The 16,405-nt window shown below is 40.0% G+C and overlaps 2 protein-coding genes across 3 annotated transcripts; both read left to right on the forward strand.

The window, feature by feature from the left end:
* Window positions 1-858: 858 nt before the first annotated feature.
* On the forward strand, window positions 859-8,359 carry shisa4 (shisa family member 4). 2 transcript variants are annotated; one of them, XM_023954906.1, is made up of 5 exons: window positions 859-1,146; window positions 3,402-3,579; window positions 4,301-4,437; window positions 4,525-4,716; window positions 5,648-8,359. In XM_023954906.1, exons 1-5 carry the CDS (start codon window positions 870-872, stop codon window positions 5,686-5,688), a joined length of 825 nt encoding a protein of 274 aa, XP_023810674.1. In that variant the 5' UTR covers window positions 859-869; the 3' UTR covers window positions 5,689-8,359. The 2 variants fall into 2 exon arrangements, with proteins under 2 accessions (XP_023810674.1, XP_023810673.1); XM_023954905.1 differs by having other exon boundaries at window positions 866-1,146; window positions 4,522-4,716.
* A 2,002-nt stretch (window positions 8,360-10,361) lies between these two features.
* On the forward strand, window positions 10,362-14,465 carry lmod1 (leiomodin 1). The gene is made up of 3 exons (XM_023954907.1): window positions 10,362-11,209; window positions 11,911-13,563; window positions 13,644-14,465. Exons 1-3 carry the CDS (start codon window positions 10,952-10,954, stop codon window positions 13,668-13,670), a joined length of 1,938 nt encoding a protein of 645 aa, XP_023810675.1. The 5' UTR covers window positions 10,362-10,951; the 3' UTR covers window positions 13,671-14,465.
* The last annotated feature ends 1,940 nt before the right edge of the window (window positions 14,466-16,405 follow it).

A 16,405-nucleotide genomic window follows, 5' to 3' on the forward strand; every position in this document is an offset into this window, starting at 1 on the left:
TAATAAATGAAAATATATACAAACTCTGCTATTTTCAGTTGAAAGAATCAAAGTAGTGATCATCACTTATTTGACTGGATTCCCACTGAATACGAAGCACACAAACTGTTTACACAATTTACAGGAAAAAATTACAAGTAGTTGAGTTTAATGCCTGATCCAGAGGCTCGGATCCTTTAAATGCTTGAATTTTACTGCAACCTGTTTTGTCTTGACGTAGCTCAGTGTTATCGGATATTAGTGTATGTATGTGGCCCAAAACTTTATTTTTAGTTGCTAAGTAAATAACACTGGCATTCAGCTGTCTCCACTAAAAGGGCTTCTACAAATATCTCTAAACTCATGGGCTAGGAGATTATTGGACGGCTCTGTGCGTTCAAACCTTTTTATTTGACATATTTGATAGGGAATCCAGCATTCATTTGAAGTTTTTGTTGAGAATTTTTACTTTTTCACTTTTTGAGTTTTACACATTTAAGGTGAGGGTTAAAGTTAGGGTAAACCCGATACCACACTCGTTTGATTGCCCAGAACTAGTCTGTCAGGGCAGAAGATTAAGATGTGTTAATGCTTCACAAAACATTAACAACATTAATGTTTCACAAAACTTTTTTAACCACTCGTCCTTTGTTCGTTACGACTGCATGGAAAATAAACCTTATTTCAGCTGCAAACTTTATCAGTATTTTGACTGCAGTTAAGCCTATTATTCTGAGACACTTGGCACCATCGTTGTCAAAGACATTAAATAAGTTCATTTTACGATGTCTATGTGGTTTGATTTTTTTTTTCTTTAAATGAATACATTAGATTTTCCGTGAATTTAAAGCGGTACCTGAAGGCAGCAGCGTCACTATCGGCCATTCGCGATGTGTCATTTCAGCGAGGGGAGGGGGTTGAGTAGCTCTGCCAGCTCGCGCGCCCCAGCTCTCTCGTTTCACCAACCAAACAGAGGATGCGCGAGGACGAGTGTTAGCCTCGATTGTTGCGCGGTTTCGTGCAAAAAAGCGCTCTCATTTCAACAGTTAAGTCGAGCAGAACACGACTCTTTCAGATTTAGGATGGAACTCGCCTTTTCAGGAGGAAATATGCAATTTATTTGGCCGACTTTGGCGCTGTTCGCTATCGTCCTCTGCGCAACGCCGGGTAAGATTATAGCCAGCTCCTCTATAATAGATCCAGGCCGCGCCGCCGCCACTGTTAACATTTGGACTGCGGGGCTTCTCTGCCGTCGTTAGCTCGGCTTTAGCTTGGTTTGTGAAATAATTGGTATGGGTTTAGCCTCGGTTTATCCTCCATATCCTGCTAGCCTGTAGTTGTTAATTTTAGACCGGTCATTGGTTAACGGTACTACATTCGCTAAATGACTGATAATCCGAAAAAAGTCATTTTTAAAAATTATAGCATTTTACTCTTAAAGGATATGGTCATATTTATTTTATGTGAATTACCTAATTTATTTAAAATTATGCTGGAGTTGACAATCTGTGAAACTGTCATGTTTGTTTGTTTCCCAAAAAATATGAAGTCGAACCTGTGGGGGTGCTTAGTTAGGGCTTAGCATATATAACACTTATATGCTAAGCTTTTGTAATGAAAACACATTTCAACAAATGTTCATATTTTTCTCCCTTTTCTCTAAATGACGAGTTTGATACCTTTTATGTAAACTTTAGATACATTAACAACCCTGTGGATGTGCATGTTGGTGCTTATGTTATGGTCATTCTAATACATTTAAAACATTTCTGTGTAAACTAAAGTCATGCGAGTTCAAGAAAACATTATTTTCTAGCTATTTCTATGTCGATTATTTCTGCACAATGATTGATCTTATCATAAATCCTTTTCAGTAATGATGATTTTAAAACAAAACATTCTTTTTCAGTATTTAGCAGTTCCAGGTTTGGTGAGACAGGCTGAGCTCAGACTGTTGAGCCCATGATGCTGTAATTAAATGTCACCATAATGTGTGGGTTGCAGAACACAGTCGTGTGTGTGTGTGTGTGTGTGTGTGTGTGTGTGTGTGTGTGTGTGTGTGTGTGTGTGTGTGTGTGTGTGTGTGTGGGTGTGTGTGTGTGTGTGTGTGTGTGTGTGTATATGTGTGTGTGTGTGTGTGGTCTTTTGAACCTAATGAAAGGCTTTCTGTATGTTTTTCCCTCCAGAAACGTCAGTATCTGAACTGTTTTTCCCACCAGGACCAGAAAGTTCAGTTTTTCAGTTGAAAATATGGAATGAAACATGTTTTCTTTTTTATTGTAATGAAGATAGGAAAGCTACTTTATGAAATACATTTTAGTCGATTATCAGAGATAAGGATAGCTACTGAACAAAACCTGGAACATGTATATTAATTTGATTCATCAAATCCTCAAATTGATCATCATTTTAAGTACCGGTAATTCTTTTCGGTAAAATTTCGTGTTGGTGAGTTTTCAATGCAAAAAAATCACAATTGTATTGCAAATTCGATCTTTGTTTAGTTAAAGACCCATTCCAATGAAAATGCTGTTTTTGGTGTTTTTAACATGTACTTGTAGCCTTTTTCTTATTGTGGAGGATAAACACAATTAAACTTAAAATTGCATTTCAAAGTATGTCTTAATTTAAATCGTGGTAAATCGTGAGCAGATGAAAAGCGTATGTGTGACGTAGAAACTACTACGGCAAGCCACAATCTCCCCTTTTATCTCCATACTGAAGCATCCACTTGTAGACAAATAGATCCATGTTTGTCTTTGTTTTTCCCTCGTCTGAGCTGACATCTGGCTCTAAACTGGACGGCTGGATATAGCTCTGATACTGCTCACCATTTTTGTTGCACCGCTAATGTTAGCTTTAGGGGCTGCAAGCTAGCAGGGGATCACGTTAGCAGATGTATGATGGGAAGGGGGGGTGGGCTTAATCCACGCCAAATTTCTTAAAAATTCCTGCTGCTCTGCAGAAACAGTGTCTTAGAAAATGGCAGATTTTGAATTGAAGCTAAAAACAGCTTAACCGTCATCAAAAGACCACTGGGAAGGCTTTTAGAAGAGATTGGAGTTGGACTATAGCATAGCTAGTTTTGTAAAAGTGGGTTTTCGTTTCAAATATATATTAGTTTTGATTTGAAGGTTGAAAAATAGATCAAATTTCAATCCAATTTTATTGTAGATCAAATGTATTTGTCTTGGAAAGCCTTTCTTGTTTTCAGAGGGACCATGATGGTCCATCAAGTTCTCCATGCAGGCGTCTCATTTTGTCACTAATGTCTGCTCTTGTATTAAAGGTTAACGTCTAAAGTTCAACTCTCACAAGAGCAAAAAGGATTTAGTTCCAGAACGGGTCTTTTTGACTCGTCCTGAACATCTATCACATTTTCTCGTTGCCGTTGTGGAGACAGTTTTGCTCTTGTTCTACAGTGGGCGGGAACGAGGATTGTCTGTGGTATGTGGACAAAAACGGCACCTGGCACAACGGCTTCGACTGCCCTCTCATCACCTTCTGCTGTGGCAACTGTCAGCGGCGCTACTGCTGCCTGGACGCCTCCAAAATGATCACAGAAAGGGTGCAGAAACGCTGCATGCTCTTTCAGTTCAGGTAGGAGCAGACGCTCCAGCACAGTCGTTTTTAGGGCTGCACGATATCAGGAAAACTGATACTGTGATGACGATGTGACTTGAGATAAATGAACAAGTAGCAAAAACAACAAAAACATTTCCATTTCACTGCAAAAGTTTATTTAAATAAGAGTCAAAATACCTTAAATTATTCTCCAAATGACCCTCGTCTAATTAGGCGGGTCACATCTAACATAAAAGCTCCATCCTGATTGGTCAACAATGTGAAGGGCTCCATCTGATTGGTCAAATGCATAAAGGGATTTATTCAATTCATTGAATAGTTCAAGTTGCCATAAGTTTGTTTTAGCACATTTAAGGTTTACCATTTATTGGGATTTTCGCTGACTTTTGCGATATGGATATTGCACAGCTAGAAATCGCGATAACGATAAATTTCCGATTAATTGTGCAGGACTAGTTGTTTTTTTTTTTCATTTAACATCAGATCATCATGATCATTCATACTTAGAGATACTGTGAAAGTCCTACAGTAAATACGTGACAGTTGAATTCTCCTAATATGATTTAAAAACAAAAGTTCTCACATATTGACCAACAATAGTAATGATTTCTGCACTCTCACATGAGTTCATCTGTCATAAAACTGAGGCAGTTTGGGCACACAGCTACTTTTTCAAAGTGTGAAGTACAAATTTCTGGAACCTGATTCCTCCGCTCTTCTCTTTCTGACTGCTCAGCCCCACCACTTTGGCCGGCATTGCGTCCTCCGTCCTCCTCTTCGTGGCCGTCATTGCGGCGATGGTCTGCTGCTTCATGTGTTCCTGCTGTTACCTCTACCAGAGGAGGCAGCAGAGGGGCAGGACGCCCTATGATGGTGAGACTTCAGCTCCTTATGGGGGGGGGGTAGTTACTATTAGATGAGGATTCTGAATTCTGATGGTCACTTTTCTTTGACCAGCAGCACAGCAGATCCCCATGGCCAGCTATCCCGTGGAGCACATGTATGACGCTTATGGAAAGCCGCTGGGACCGTCGGAGTATCCACACCTGGGTTATCCCATGGCACCGCAGTATCCGGGAATGCCCCCACAGTACCCTGTGATGCAACCAGGGCTATACCCGCCCCAACCGCTGGACCCCTCCTACAGTCAGGGTAAAAGCAGCACAACTTTGGGTTTGAGGTTAACAACTTGTGTTTGTAGAGTAGCGATGAAATCTGTGCGGGCTTTGATTCCTGTGACGGATGGAGCGGAGTTAGGAGAGGCTTTGTTCACTCGTAGCTGGAGAAAGTTTAATCATAGTATTTTAAAAGTTCCAGGAAGTGTTAACAATGAAAAACTGAAATGGGATTGTCCTGCAGGGTTAAAGTCCCACTCTGATCATCTTTGATCTATTTTATAATTATAATTTTGCAGATTTTAGCCACAATTTTAAAAAGTCTGTGTCCTTTTCTAGCTAATGGTTTCTGCAGAGCGGCAGGAGTTTATTAGAAATTCACCTCTGAGTTGTGGGCGGGACTGTTGACATCGATCAAGCTCGCCCCCCCCCTTCCCATCACCCATCCGTTTACACTAGCTTCCAGCCCCTCACACCCCCAACCAAACAGTACTGTGGCAGCAAAAATGGTGATCAATATTGGAGCTATCCAGCTGTACAGTTTCCATTCAGACATTCAGCTCAGAGGAGGAAAACAGAGACGAACATGGATCTATCTGTCTAAGTGGATGCATCAGAATGGAGTGGAGAGCCTTTAGCCTCTGATCGTAGCCCCTTCGTCACACCTGCAAGCCTTTTCAAATATCATTCGTTCAACTGCACCTGATTCACGGTGATTTGAATAAAGAATAACTCAGAAATACAATTTAAAGCTAAATGTTCTCTTATGTCCTCCATCGTCTGAAAAACGGCACAAGAAGATGCTAGAAACACCATTTTCATGGGAGTGGGTCTTTATCTGTTTGATTTGACAGTGAATCTGACTGATCCAAGCTGCTAAATAGTTGCTGATTATAAATAAGAAATAAAAAACCTTTGATTTGGGAGTTAGTGCACATGTTTTTGACACTTGTGTTTTCTTCCCCCAGCTCCACCCCCTTACTCTCCACCTCAGTATCCCGGCCACTGATGGGCTCCTCTCAAGACGGACGGCGTTGGAGAAACGGCTCGTCTGAAGCAAAAGACTGTTCCAAAAAAAAAAAAAAGGAATTCAGACGGCAGCCACGCTCCTCCACGCAGTCTAACACTCTAATAAAAGCTACAGCTCGACTAGCAAAGGTTTTCCTGCAGAGGAGAACAGAAAGCACTTTAAGGTTTGTTCTGTTGTTCTGTTTCGTTTTCTTGATGTTTTCCAGCTTTGTCCTACTTTCCCTCGTGATCGCTGTAGATCAGATTCTCTCCTGCCGCTCTGACGTGTTTGGCAGCAGGCGCTACATCATCTTTTAAGGAGGATTTACATCTTGATCATTCTACTTTTGACTCGCTCATCTCAGTGACAGGCTGCCATGTAAAAAGACAACCGGTCAATATATATATATTTGAAGTAAAGAACATTTCTTCTGGACTCCTATTCAATTTGAAGTCATTTTTAAGAACTAGTGGCAACATTCCAGGTCATTTCGGATCCATATTTAGGGGTTTTTCTATTGCTAACCCATTAAGTTGAGACATTTCTCTGAGCTTAAAAGACAGACGATCAACATGAGGACATTTCCGCCTGCACTCCGCTCTACTTTTTTAAAGCATTTCTCATCAGCTTTATAGAGTATAGCACATATTTAGAGAGTATAGAAACAAATAATTCAATTTCAACTGAATCCCTTTTGATCTAAATAACTGCATGATTTTTTTTTGAGGCTTTGTATAACCACAATCCTTCAAAATAAAAGCATACACCTGCAGAAAACTTAAAGATCTGATTAAAGCAAAAAAAACAAATAAAAGTAGAACAATAAAGGTCATAATTCAAATATAAATGGAATAGACGGAAGCAACAGTTCAATAATAATTAGGAGGGTGTTTTTAAGGCAGAATAAACTATTTCTGTTACCCTTAAAAAACACAAACTTAACACTGATGGGTAGTAACCTGACAGAATTGACCAAAAGTGTTTTTCTCACCTCCCTGTATAACAAATTTACCTTATATGACCATTTATGGTTACGTAATTCACATTTTCAGACCAAATTAAAGCCATTTTTTGATTTTTTTTTTCCCCAGTATTTTGAAGTTGTTTAGGTGAAAAGCTGTAATCACTCATTGAACTCGTGCTGGCTCCCTTTTCACCTTCAGCCTCCTCCTGCCGGTCTCCTGTTGTCTTCTGCTCCTTCTCACATTCTTTAGGAACTAGTCTCAACACTACAATCCAACTTTCATGTTGGCCGTGCGCCGCTTTAGGCTCGTCTCTTGTCGCTCACCGAGGTCAAAGGAGAAGTTGTAGGACTTTCTGAATAATGAAAAGAAAACGTCTCTTCTTACAATAACTATTTAAGAAAAAAATAGATGAACTTTTGAATTTTTTGTAAATCCTTTCTTCCGTTGATGATGCTGTAACAATGTGTATTGTTCTGTAACATGTTTTGACGTCCTCCTACTGAGTATTTATTTATTCTTACTGTGAAGGATTTCTCTCCGTATCGACTAAGCTACAAATCCTAAATTCAGCACAGTTGGAGACTTCCCAGGATTCTTTGACGTTTCTCAGAAATCCATTCCCGTTGCTTTCCACTGACTGCTCATCTCAGTGTTTGTTTGAAGAATCGCTGAGATGGATTCAGTTTTAGATACAAATGCAATACAAACATAGTTGTTGACAAATCATCGAAGGCACAATGGTTCAAAGGTAACATGTACCCGACAATTACATGGACGTGAAGCAGATGGGTGAGATTTAAGTGCAGACGTTTACTATTTTAACTCCAGGAACTTTGAATCCCTTCAATTTTTTTCTTTCCCAATTTTAGAATTCTGAAAAGAAGCCACTAGAACCTCTAACATGGGAAATAATTGACTATAAATGTGTCTTAATCCTTCATTAATCAAAGGAAATTGTCTCATGAAAAAAAGCCAGTTTTGGTCTTTGTGCAGGACAGAGACCAAGTTCTGCTGTCTTTATACCAACAAGTTAATGGAAAGCTAAATCCAGCTCCCTATGCAAACACTTTGACACTTTTCTTTGCTGTTTAGAACCCCCCCCCTCCCCCCCCCAAAATGCAATAGTGAAGCGGAGCATTTGAAAAAATAGTACGTTTTTCTCTATTACCGTCATTTAGCCCATCATCTTTGATTTCCTATAAAAGAAAGCCCCTAAATGGATTTCCTTCCATCTCAAAGCTTTCTTTTAGCCGAAAACCTAAATGAAAATGCTTTTGTTTCCAAATGTTCTGAGCCGTAACCTTAGGTTTAGTCAGGTTTCAATGATCCATGTGATCGGGGAGAGTGTTGGCTGAGAAACCTACCGCTGCAGTTTGTGTTCCAGCAAAACATTGCATGAGTTTGATGAAACGTGATGTTCTTATCAGGTCAAACCCTGCACAGGATGACTGTTTAGACACGGATGCAGACTTTGTAACGCACAAGAATAACACAAACATACAATATGAAGTTTTCAGATGTAGATTTGCTCACCGACGTTTGCTTAAACCACCTTTAAAAGATGGTTTAGGGAGATCTAGAGGAACGTTTGTCTGCATGTGGCTGTTGTCTGTTGTCATATGGATGATATGACATTTTAATATATGCTGGGTGAAGGGGGTGTAATATTTGTATTAACATAAAGTCTAATTTTTGGATGTAAAATACAACTTTTGTGTGCTCTTTATTTATTTGTTTGTTTAGTCTCTTGCAAGTAAACACATGAAATTTGGGCTCCAGATCCAGTTGTGGCTCTTTTATCCCTTTAGTATGACTCTTTGGTTTTTGAGAAAAACTGCTGCAGATGTGAAAAATGACTTTGTAGTTTAGGTTCATTTGTTTTAGGTCATTAAGATTTGTGTGTAGATTTTTAACATGTCAGATAAATGAAAAATAATACAGTAAAAAGTTGAATTTATTGTCAGATTGGATTTTTAGAATAAGATTAAAGCTCATATTGATATCTACTGCTGAACTACAGAGTTTAGTTGCTGTTTAGAGGCAAATACTCTGACAGCATATAATTGCATTAACATAAATTGTCATATTTATGTTCCACAATGAAAGGGGGAAAAATAGATGAAGGCACATCAAAGTCAAAATGTTTGACTGGACTTTTAAATTCAAGTAAATCTGCTGCAGAAGGAGGATCTTATTGACAAGAGGGGACTTTTATTTTAACAGGAACGTCTGTGCTGATATCAAAAGTTAAATTTGTCATGTACAGACAAATAAAACACAGCTATCACTAATTTACTAGCATTATTCAAAAGCTACATTTTATAAATGAATGGCCATAAAAACTGAAAAAAAGTGTTTTTATGTGGGGCTTTGCGTGTGTTTTGGTTAGTAAGGAAATGGACCAAATGGCGCTTTTAAGTTGTAAAACTTAAAAGCGCCTTCTATAAATTTGACCACTAGATGTCGCTGTGAAGAGCCTGTTTCTGGCCACACAAAATACAAATGGACAGTAAAAATATATTTAAAAAAATTAAAATAGTATATATTTTAATTAAAATGGTCTATATTGGAAATTTTGCTGTTCAAAAAAATCTTAGATATTAAATATGATTCGAAATGTAATATTATTAAATATTAGAATTTAAATATTACCAGATTAGTTTGGATATTTTTCTAATTTTAAATGAGTAATGTAATATTAAGCTAAAGAGATGAGCAGGAATTCTTTTCTTTGTAGTTTAATCATTTTTATCTTTCAATAATCTTTTAATATAATGCAATTCTTAAGCAACTGATTTGTTTCAGTTACATAAATACAAGTATGTTTGTTTTTAATATACATCAAATGAATGAACTTGGTGTTATGCTGTGGAAGGAAAACATTTTAATGTCAATGCTTTTAGTCTGTTGGTGTCAGTAAAAGAGACAAATGGAAAACTTTCAACAACAGAATTTTTATAAAAGGAAGAAGTTGGTATTTAAAAAGCTAAAGCAGGTAATTACGGTGGTCGAGAGGTGCTAGACACGTTTACTGTTGTGTTTCAGTATTTGTTCATTTGTACTGGGATTTGCTGTGAACGTGTCTTGCACCTCTCGACCACCGTAGGTAATGGATGGCAATGTGAAGACTGGACTTCATTCTTTAGAAGCCATTTATTTAAAGTCTGATCCTCAGAATTTCCCTCATTTTCTTAATAGATTTATTTAAAAATTTGCATTTTATTGGGAACATTTTGTAAACTGGTAAAATTGGAAGCAACATTCTCAGCAGCACAGAAAACTTTTTAAAGTAGAAAATTGATGCAAATGATAACAAATGCAGCCGCTGCAGTCATGAAATGTTTATTCTTCCATATCGGCATATTTTAAATGTACCCAGCTTTTTAAATAGAACTGATTGAAAAACTTTGATTTGCAGAAGTTTATTTGTTAAATAAATAAACTGATGCCATTCAGGGACTAGAAATGATTTTAGAGCCTAATCTTTTTTTTCCTCCAAAGTAAAACAAGTTTTCAAAGCAGTCTGTAACAGTTTCTAAAAAAGTCACAACTTTAAACTAATTTTGATTTTTTTTTTTTGTTGTTTTTACGTACATACATTTATTTGGTTGTTAATCAATGTTTCCGTTAAAAAAAATTACTAATTTTTTTTCAATGATTGTGACTTCTACTTTCCAAATCGCTTCCATATTGAAAATGTTTTGGTTTTACCTTTTAATGCTGGTTTTGTTCCTTCACCCTGAATAGATGTTGTAGTAGAAATGTTTCTGTTCTAGTTTTTCTGTTTCCACCTAAATGAGCTTTCCAACTCATTTTTAACTTCTTTTTTTAAGAGTTTCTTTAGGTTTTTTATCCAAAAAAAAAAAGGTTCACAAAAGTAATTTTTTATTAGACTAGGGAACATTTTTAAAAAGATCCATAAAATAAATTATGAGCAGTCTCTTCTGTAAACATAAATTAGGTAATGGGATGTCTGCTTTATAAACTTCAGCCCTTCCCATTACCATGAAAGGAGCACAGACCCTGAACTAAATATGGACATGCACTTTAACAGGATTTCCAGGAATGTCCCAGCCTCACAGCGCTCTTTGATGAAACCAGCCTCTTCCAGTTCGTCACTGGTACCCCTCACTTCAAATCTGTGAGTTCAAAGCCTTTTGCTCCGGGATTGATATCTCTGATGCTTCTGCGTTGATGGGACACTGCAGGACGGCTCAGCCTCTGCGTATCTGAAATCTCAATCCATTCCACCAGAAAGTCCTTCAGATCCTGGATTCAGTTTCACGTCCAGCTTACACATGTCCAGGCGAAAAGTGAAGGGCCTGACCCAAACCGGCCGTCAGGTCAGCGAGGATCCGGACCTGGACAATCTGCTGTCCACCCTCTCCCCTGAGGAAATTTTGGAGCTGAATAAGGACTTGAAGAATGTACCGGACGTCAACCTGGAGGATGGGAAGATCCCCGTCCCAGGTGACTGCCAGGCTGCACAGCCGCATCCGAGCGGCGACGTCAGGGACGGCGGAGGGAAGCTCAGTCAGAGGGAGAAGTCGTCTGAGGTGAGTGAAAAACTTTCCATTCGAGCTTCTTATGTCGGTGAACAAGACCTCATCTCTCTGAATGTATACATGAATGCATCTATGCCCTCCTGCTCCCACATTGCATCAGATTAAAGCGCAGCAATCCTCCAGAGTTACTGAATCTGTACTTTCCCCACTGAGGGGTTTTACTTCCACCTCTTTCTCCTGGATGCTCCACACAAAAACAGTTTATCAGAAACTCACAGGGTCATTTCAATCATCATTTTAATCTACTCAAAAGCTATGAGATGCCCTCAGCTCAGAGTTTGTGAGTTCAAAGCGACGCACTCCAGAGGATGGAGCAGAAGTCGTCTTAATCCTGGCCTAATGGAATTCCTCGGCTGATCGCTCCCACGCCGGCTGCCTTTTAAGGATACATCTGCCGGGGCCACGGCCTTGCACTGTCAAACAGATGGAGAAGCACAAATCAAACACTTAGAAAGCTACTCGCCGCAAATCTTTTCCTGCGCTTTTAAGACGGCATCGCTGGTCCGTCTGCTGTCTGCAAACACTCAGGCCACTCAAAGCCTGATGCTGTGAATCCTTACAGGGAAGAAATACACATTTGTCAACCACTGGGATAAACACAAATCTCCTTGGGAGGAGGGTTTTCAAGTAAATAATCCTGGATAAATGAAGGTCTTTTCATCTGTGACAATTCCCACTTTGTCTTCCTGTAGAGGGACCTAAGAAGAGAGAGCCGGAAGCAGGAATACCTGAGGAAAATGGGCCTCAGCCAGGAGGAGAACGGAGACACAAAAGCAGGAGTGAGGAGACAGCCCAGCGTCTCCAACAAAACAGAAAACAACAACAGAAAAGGTGCAGACGCTTATAAAGAGGAGCTCAGCTGGAGCTCGAGTCGAAGCAGGAGAAGGGAGAGCAGAGAGAGCTCTGTGAACGAGGACGCGGAAAAGGAAAAAGGGAAACACGAAGACAGCAGGTTAAGAAGCAGGACAGAAAACAGGGAGAGCACAGGCAGCAAAACGAAGGACATGGTCTCCAAGTTGCAGGAGAAAAAGGAAGACGGCAAAGAAAAGGACAGGAGGGATGACCTCAGGAAAAGAGATGACAGCAAAACCAAGGACATTATCTCGAAGCTTCGAGAGAAAAGCGAGAAGGACGCGGGAAGAGAGAAAGAGAGAAGATCCGAGAGCATCAGAACTCAGGGGCTTGTCTCAAAAATGGTTGAGAAGCAGAGCAAGCCACCGGAAAGGGAGACCCAGGGGAGCAAGAATCCAAAAGCAGAAGAAAATGATGCAGAAGTCAGAAACCAACTCCAGCGCCAACCATCTGTGAAGGACGAGCTGCAGGTGGAACCGAATTGTGTGGATGGGGAATTCATGAGTAACCATAGAGATGATGGAGAAGAGGAAGCTCCAAAGACCAACATGAGGAGGAAAGCAGACGGCGGAGGAGGCAGGGGTGGAAAAGCTGAGGAGAAGGAGAAACCTGGTGAGTGTGCGATAAAGAACAGCCCAAAGGTGAAGCAAGAGGAGGAAGAGGACGAAGACTCAAGCATGTTCGATGAACTGATGCAGCAGGTTCGAAGCAACGACCCCTCCCTGACCGAGCTCAATGTCAACAACTCTGAGGTCATCAAGGCCAAAACGCTGATGGAGTTCACGGAGGCTCTGCACGACAACACCCAAGTCAAGATCTTTGCGCTTGCCAACTGCCGTGCAGATGACCACGTGGCGTACGCCATCGCCGGCATGCTGCGCCGCAACAAGACCATCACCAGCATCAACCTGGACTCCAACCATCTCACTGGCAAAGGCATCCTCTCTCTCATCCAGTCACTGCAGCACAACTCCACGCTGACCGAGCTCCGCTTTCAGAACCAGCGCCACATCTGCGGGGGGAAGACGGAGATGGAGATGGTCAAGATCCTCAAAGAAAACACCACTCTGCTCAAGCTGGGCTACCACTTTGAGTTACAGGGACCCAGGATGACCATGACCAACATCCTGAGTCGCAACATGGACCGACAGAGGCAGAGGCGCCTGCAGGAGCAGAAGCAGGCTCAGGGCAACGGCGAGAAGAAGGGGGCGCTGGAGGTGCCCAAGATCATTGGAGGTGGAGGATCTCTGAGGAGCTCCCCGAAGTCCTCTCCCAAACCATCTCCCATCCATTCTCCTATGCCTTCACCAAAGTTAACTCCAAGAAAAGGAGCCAGGGGTCCAGCTCCACCACCACCTCCTCCTCCACCTCCTCCTGGGGGTGGGCCCCCACCTCCTCCACCTCCCATGATGGACGGAGGCCATTCAGGCAGGAGCTCAAGGGACCAACTGCTGGCCTCCATCCGAGGAACCAACATCAAGCATCTTAAGAAGGTAAGCAGAGGCAGGAGAATTTTTCTTTCCAGAGAGCTGAAGCTGCTTTTCAAACCCTCCATGTTTGATTTTCTGTGCAGGTGCCAGTGCCAAAGTGGCTGAAATAACTCTGAAGGAGAACAGACATCTCACTCTGAAGTTTTTTGTTTTTTATAAGTCGATAAACTCCACATTCCTGCAGCTGGCTGGAGAGCTGAACAATGCGACGGACAGGACGAGAAGGAGATGGTCGGATGACCCGCCCTCCTTCTGAGTTCTCCCCTCAAAAACTGGACCAAAAGGACTCTTGGGAGAATGGGGGGTGTGGGGTCCTGCGTGACACGAGGTTCGGCTGTCTGTGTCTTTTCTGAGGCTTTTTATTTTTTGCACTAAAAGATTCTAAGCTGATCATAGAACCGATTGACTTTAATCACCTGACTGTGTGACAAGCTTCAGTTCAAATCATTAGCTTTAATAATGTTAATTTGATCATTTCTTATTTATTGGTGAGGAAGCATTTTATTTTGACTCTGCAATGCAAATGTCAGAATTTCAGAAAAAACAAAAAGTGTTTACAAAAAAATTCAACTATCCCTTTGATTGTGATTCACAGAATCTGCTTTCAAACAGCCTGAACGGATGACAGAATGCCGTTTTAAACAGCAAACTACTGCCCTTTAGTGTCTGATATGATATTTTATTCAGAGCTGTTTCAGCTTAACTGTTTGATGTTTTTATCTGGATGCTAATTCCGCTTTGTGTCTTAAGTTGGGTGGGACATTTGAAGACCATCCTCCTCATTATAGTGCCGTGTCATTAAAAACTGGGATGAGAGGGACTCGAAGGGTTGTACACCTGCCTTATCACACCTGTGTTTATCAGATTGTCCAAAATAAAAGAGTCTGACGTGACTGCAAGGAGCATGAAGGCCTGTGTCCGCGTTCGTTTGGCTCGTTTTCACGTCAAGAACTGCTTCATTCGCCTCTCTTTTGTACACAATACCGCCCTGTCCTGTCTGGATATCGAGGAGTTCTGTTTCTCCAAGCATCCCAGCCTGTCCTGAGACCGGCTTAGACAATATTAAGCTGGAAAGCTTGAATCTCTTACTTTCTTGTGAAGCATTTTTGAGTTTTTTAACCAGATGACTACAGTTAGTTATTTCTGTTTTTTGAAAAGAAGATTCGATTTTTAAAGTATTCATCATCCTCCTTTCTGGATTAAGAACGTGATGCAGTCACTGGGTACAAATGACCCACTCCTTTGAATCCACAGCAGCATTCTTTCTGTTGCTGACAACAAATCACAAGCGGTTTGGAAACGGTTGGTTTCTACATGCGAGGTAGCCGTCATCCTGAAACAGAGGAGAGGGGAGCTGCACTGGCTGCAGGCCAGGTTGTGTCTCCAAACTCAGTCCTTACACATGAAATGCCCATATTTGGTCATTTCTCAATGAAAGCTCACTCTGCAAGTCATTCCTTTCCTATTTCTAATAATGGGCTTCATGCCAGCCGTCTCTCTGCACTGCTGCAGCTCCCCGACCACCAGTGGTATTTACCAGGGGGGAAAAAAGAGGAAAAAAGAATCGAAGCTGTTTTGTAAAAAATATCATTTAAAGGAGGAAAAGAACCCAGATGATGCTTTTCAGTGATTAAGTTTCATGCACTGCAAAAATAAGTAGCCTAAAAAGACAGAAAGAGCACTATTCTTGAGAAGAAAACCACTAAAAACTAGTAAAATTGTCTCCAGCAAGTAATTTATACTTATAAGATGTTAAAATCTAGAAACAAGCTGTTCCACATAAGCATTCAAAAAGAGAAAAATAAGCATACTTCGAGAGAGTAACTTATAATAATATCGTACGGTCCGATAATAAGTATTTTTTGCTAGTTCTAAGCAAATGGATTTAATTTTTTCAGTTTTTATAAACCTAATTCTATTTCATTTTGATTACAGTGACAAAAAATAGTTAAAAAGTAGAAATGACTCATTTTAGAACAAATCCTCATAAAATTTAGCTCTAATTGTTTGAATGTAAATCAAATTCTCAGTTTCCAAAACAAGGACACTGAATGCCAGTCTAACATTTATTGAACTCTAAAATAAAATCTTTAAAATTGAGCCAAAAATGACACTGTAATTAGAGATTTTTTGAGTCTTGAAACAAGTTTTTTCTCTTGTCGAGAGTAGGGAGCAAAAGAGTTTGGATTCATTTTAATACTTATTTCTTTATTTCTGTATCTCTGCTCTTCCTGAGAATGTGTATAGCAAAAATAAGTTCAAACAACTTAAAACCTGGTAAAATATCTTGAATGTCTGAAAAGGTTTTAATCTTTGAAAGAATCAAATGCTTTTCAATGTGTGATCTTGGGTGTATTATTTTAGTTTAGCTTTTGGTTGCTCTGAACTACATGTGGCTGTTTTTTTGTTTTGGCAAACAATTCCAAAGCCTTTAAGTAGCTGACATTTCAGTAGTTGAGCTCTCACAGAGTACACCCGGACACTTGATGTATAGGGTTAGGGTTGGTGAGTATTTTCAGAAAGGATCCTACTCCCACCAGCAAAGTGTTTTCTTCTTCTTCATGTTTTAAATCCAACCTGTGATGTTTCTGATGTTGTGACTAATTTCTACAATCATTCATACTCTGTCTGCAGTCACATTTATAAATGTTAGCATTGTCACAAACCACATCAACCACCCAAGGATTGGCTAATAGATCAGCTAATATAAATAAATTATGTGAAAAATTAAGTATAGATTTTTATTAAAAAACAAAAGCAAACACATATTATCAAATTTTTATAATTTTTAACTACGTAAACATTTTATATTAAGAAGTATTTACTTAAAAATAGTGAGGCATTT

This window comes from Oryzias latipes, chromosome 5 (assembly GCF_002234675.1).
Source record: "Oryzias latipes chromosome 5, ASM223467v1".
NCBI lineage: Eukaryota > Metazoa > Chordata > Actinopteri > Beloniformes > Adrianichthyidae > Oryzias > Oryzias latipes.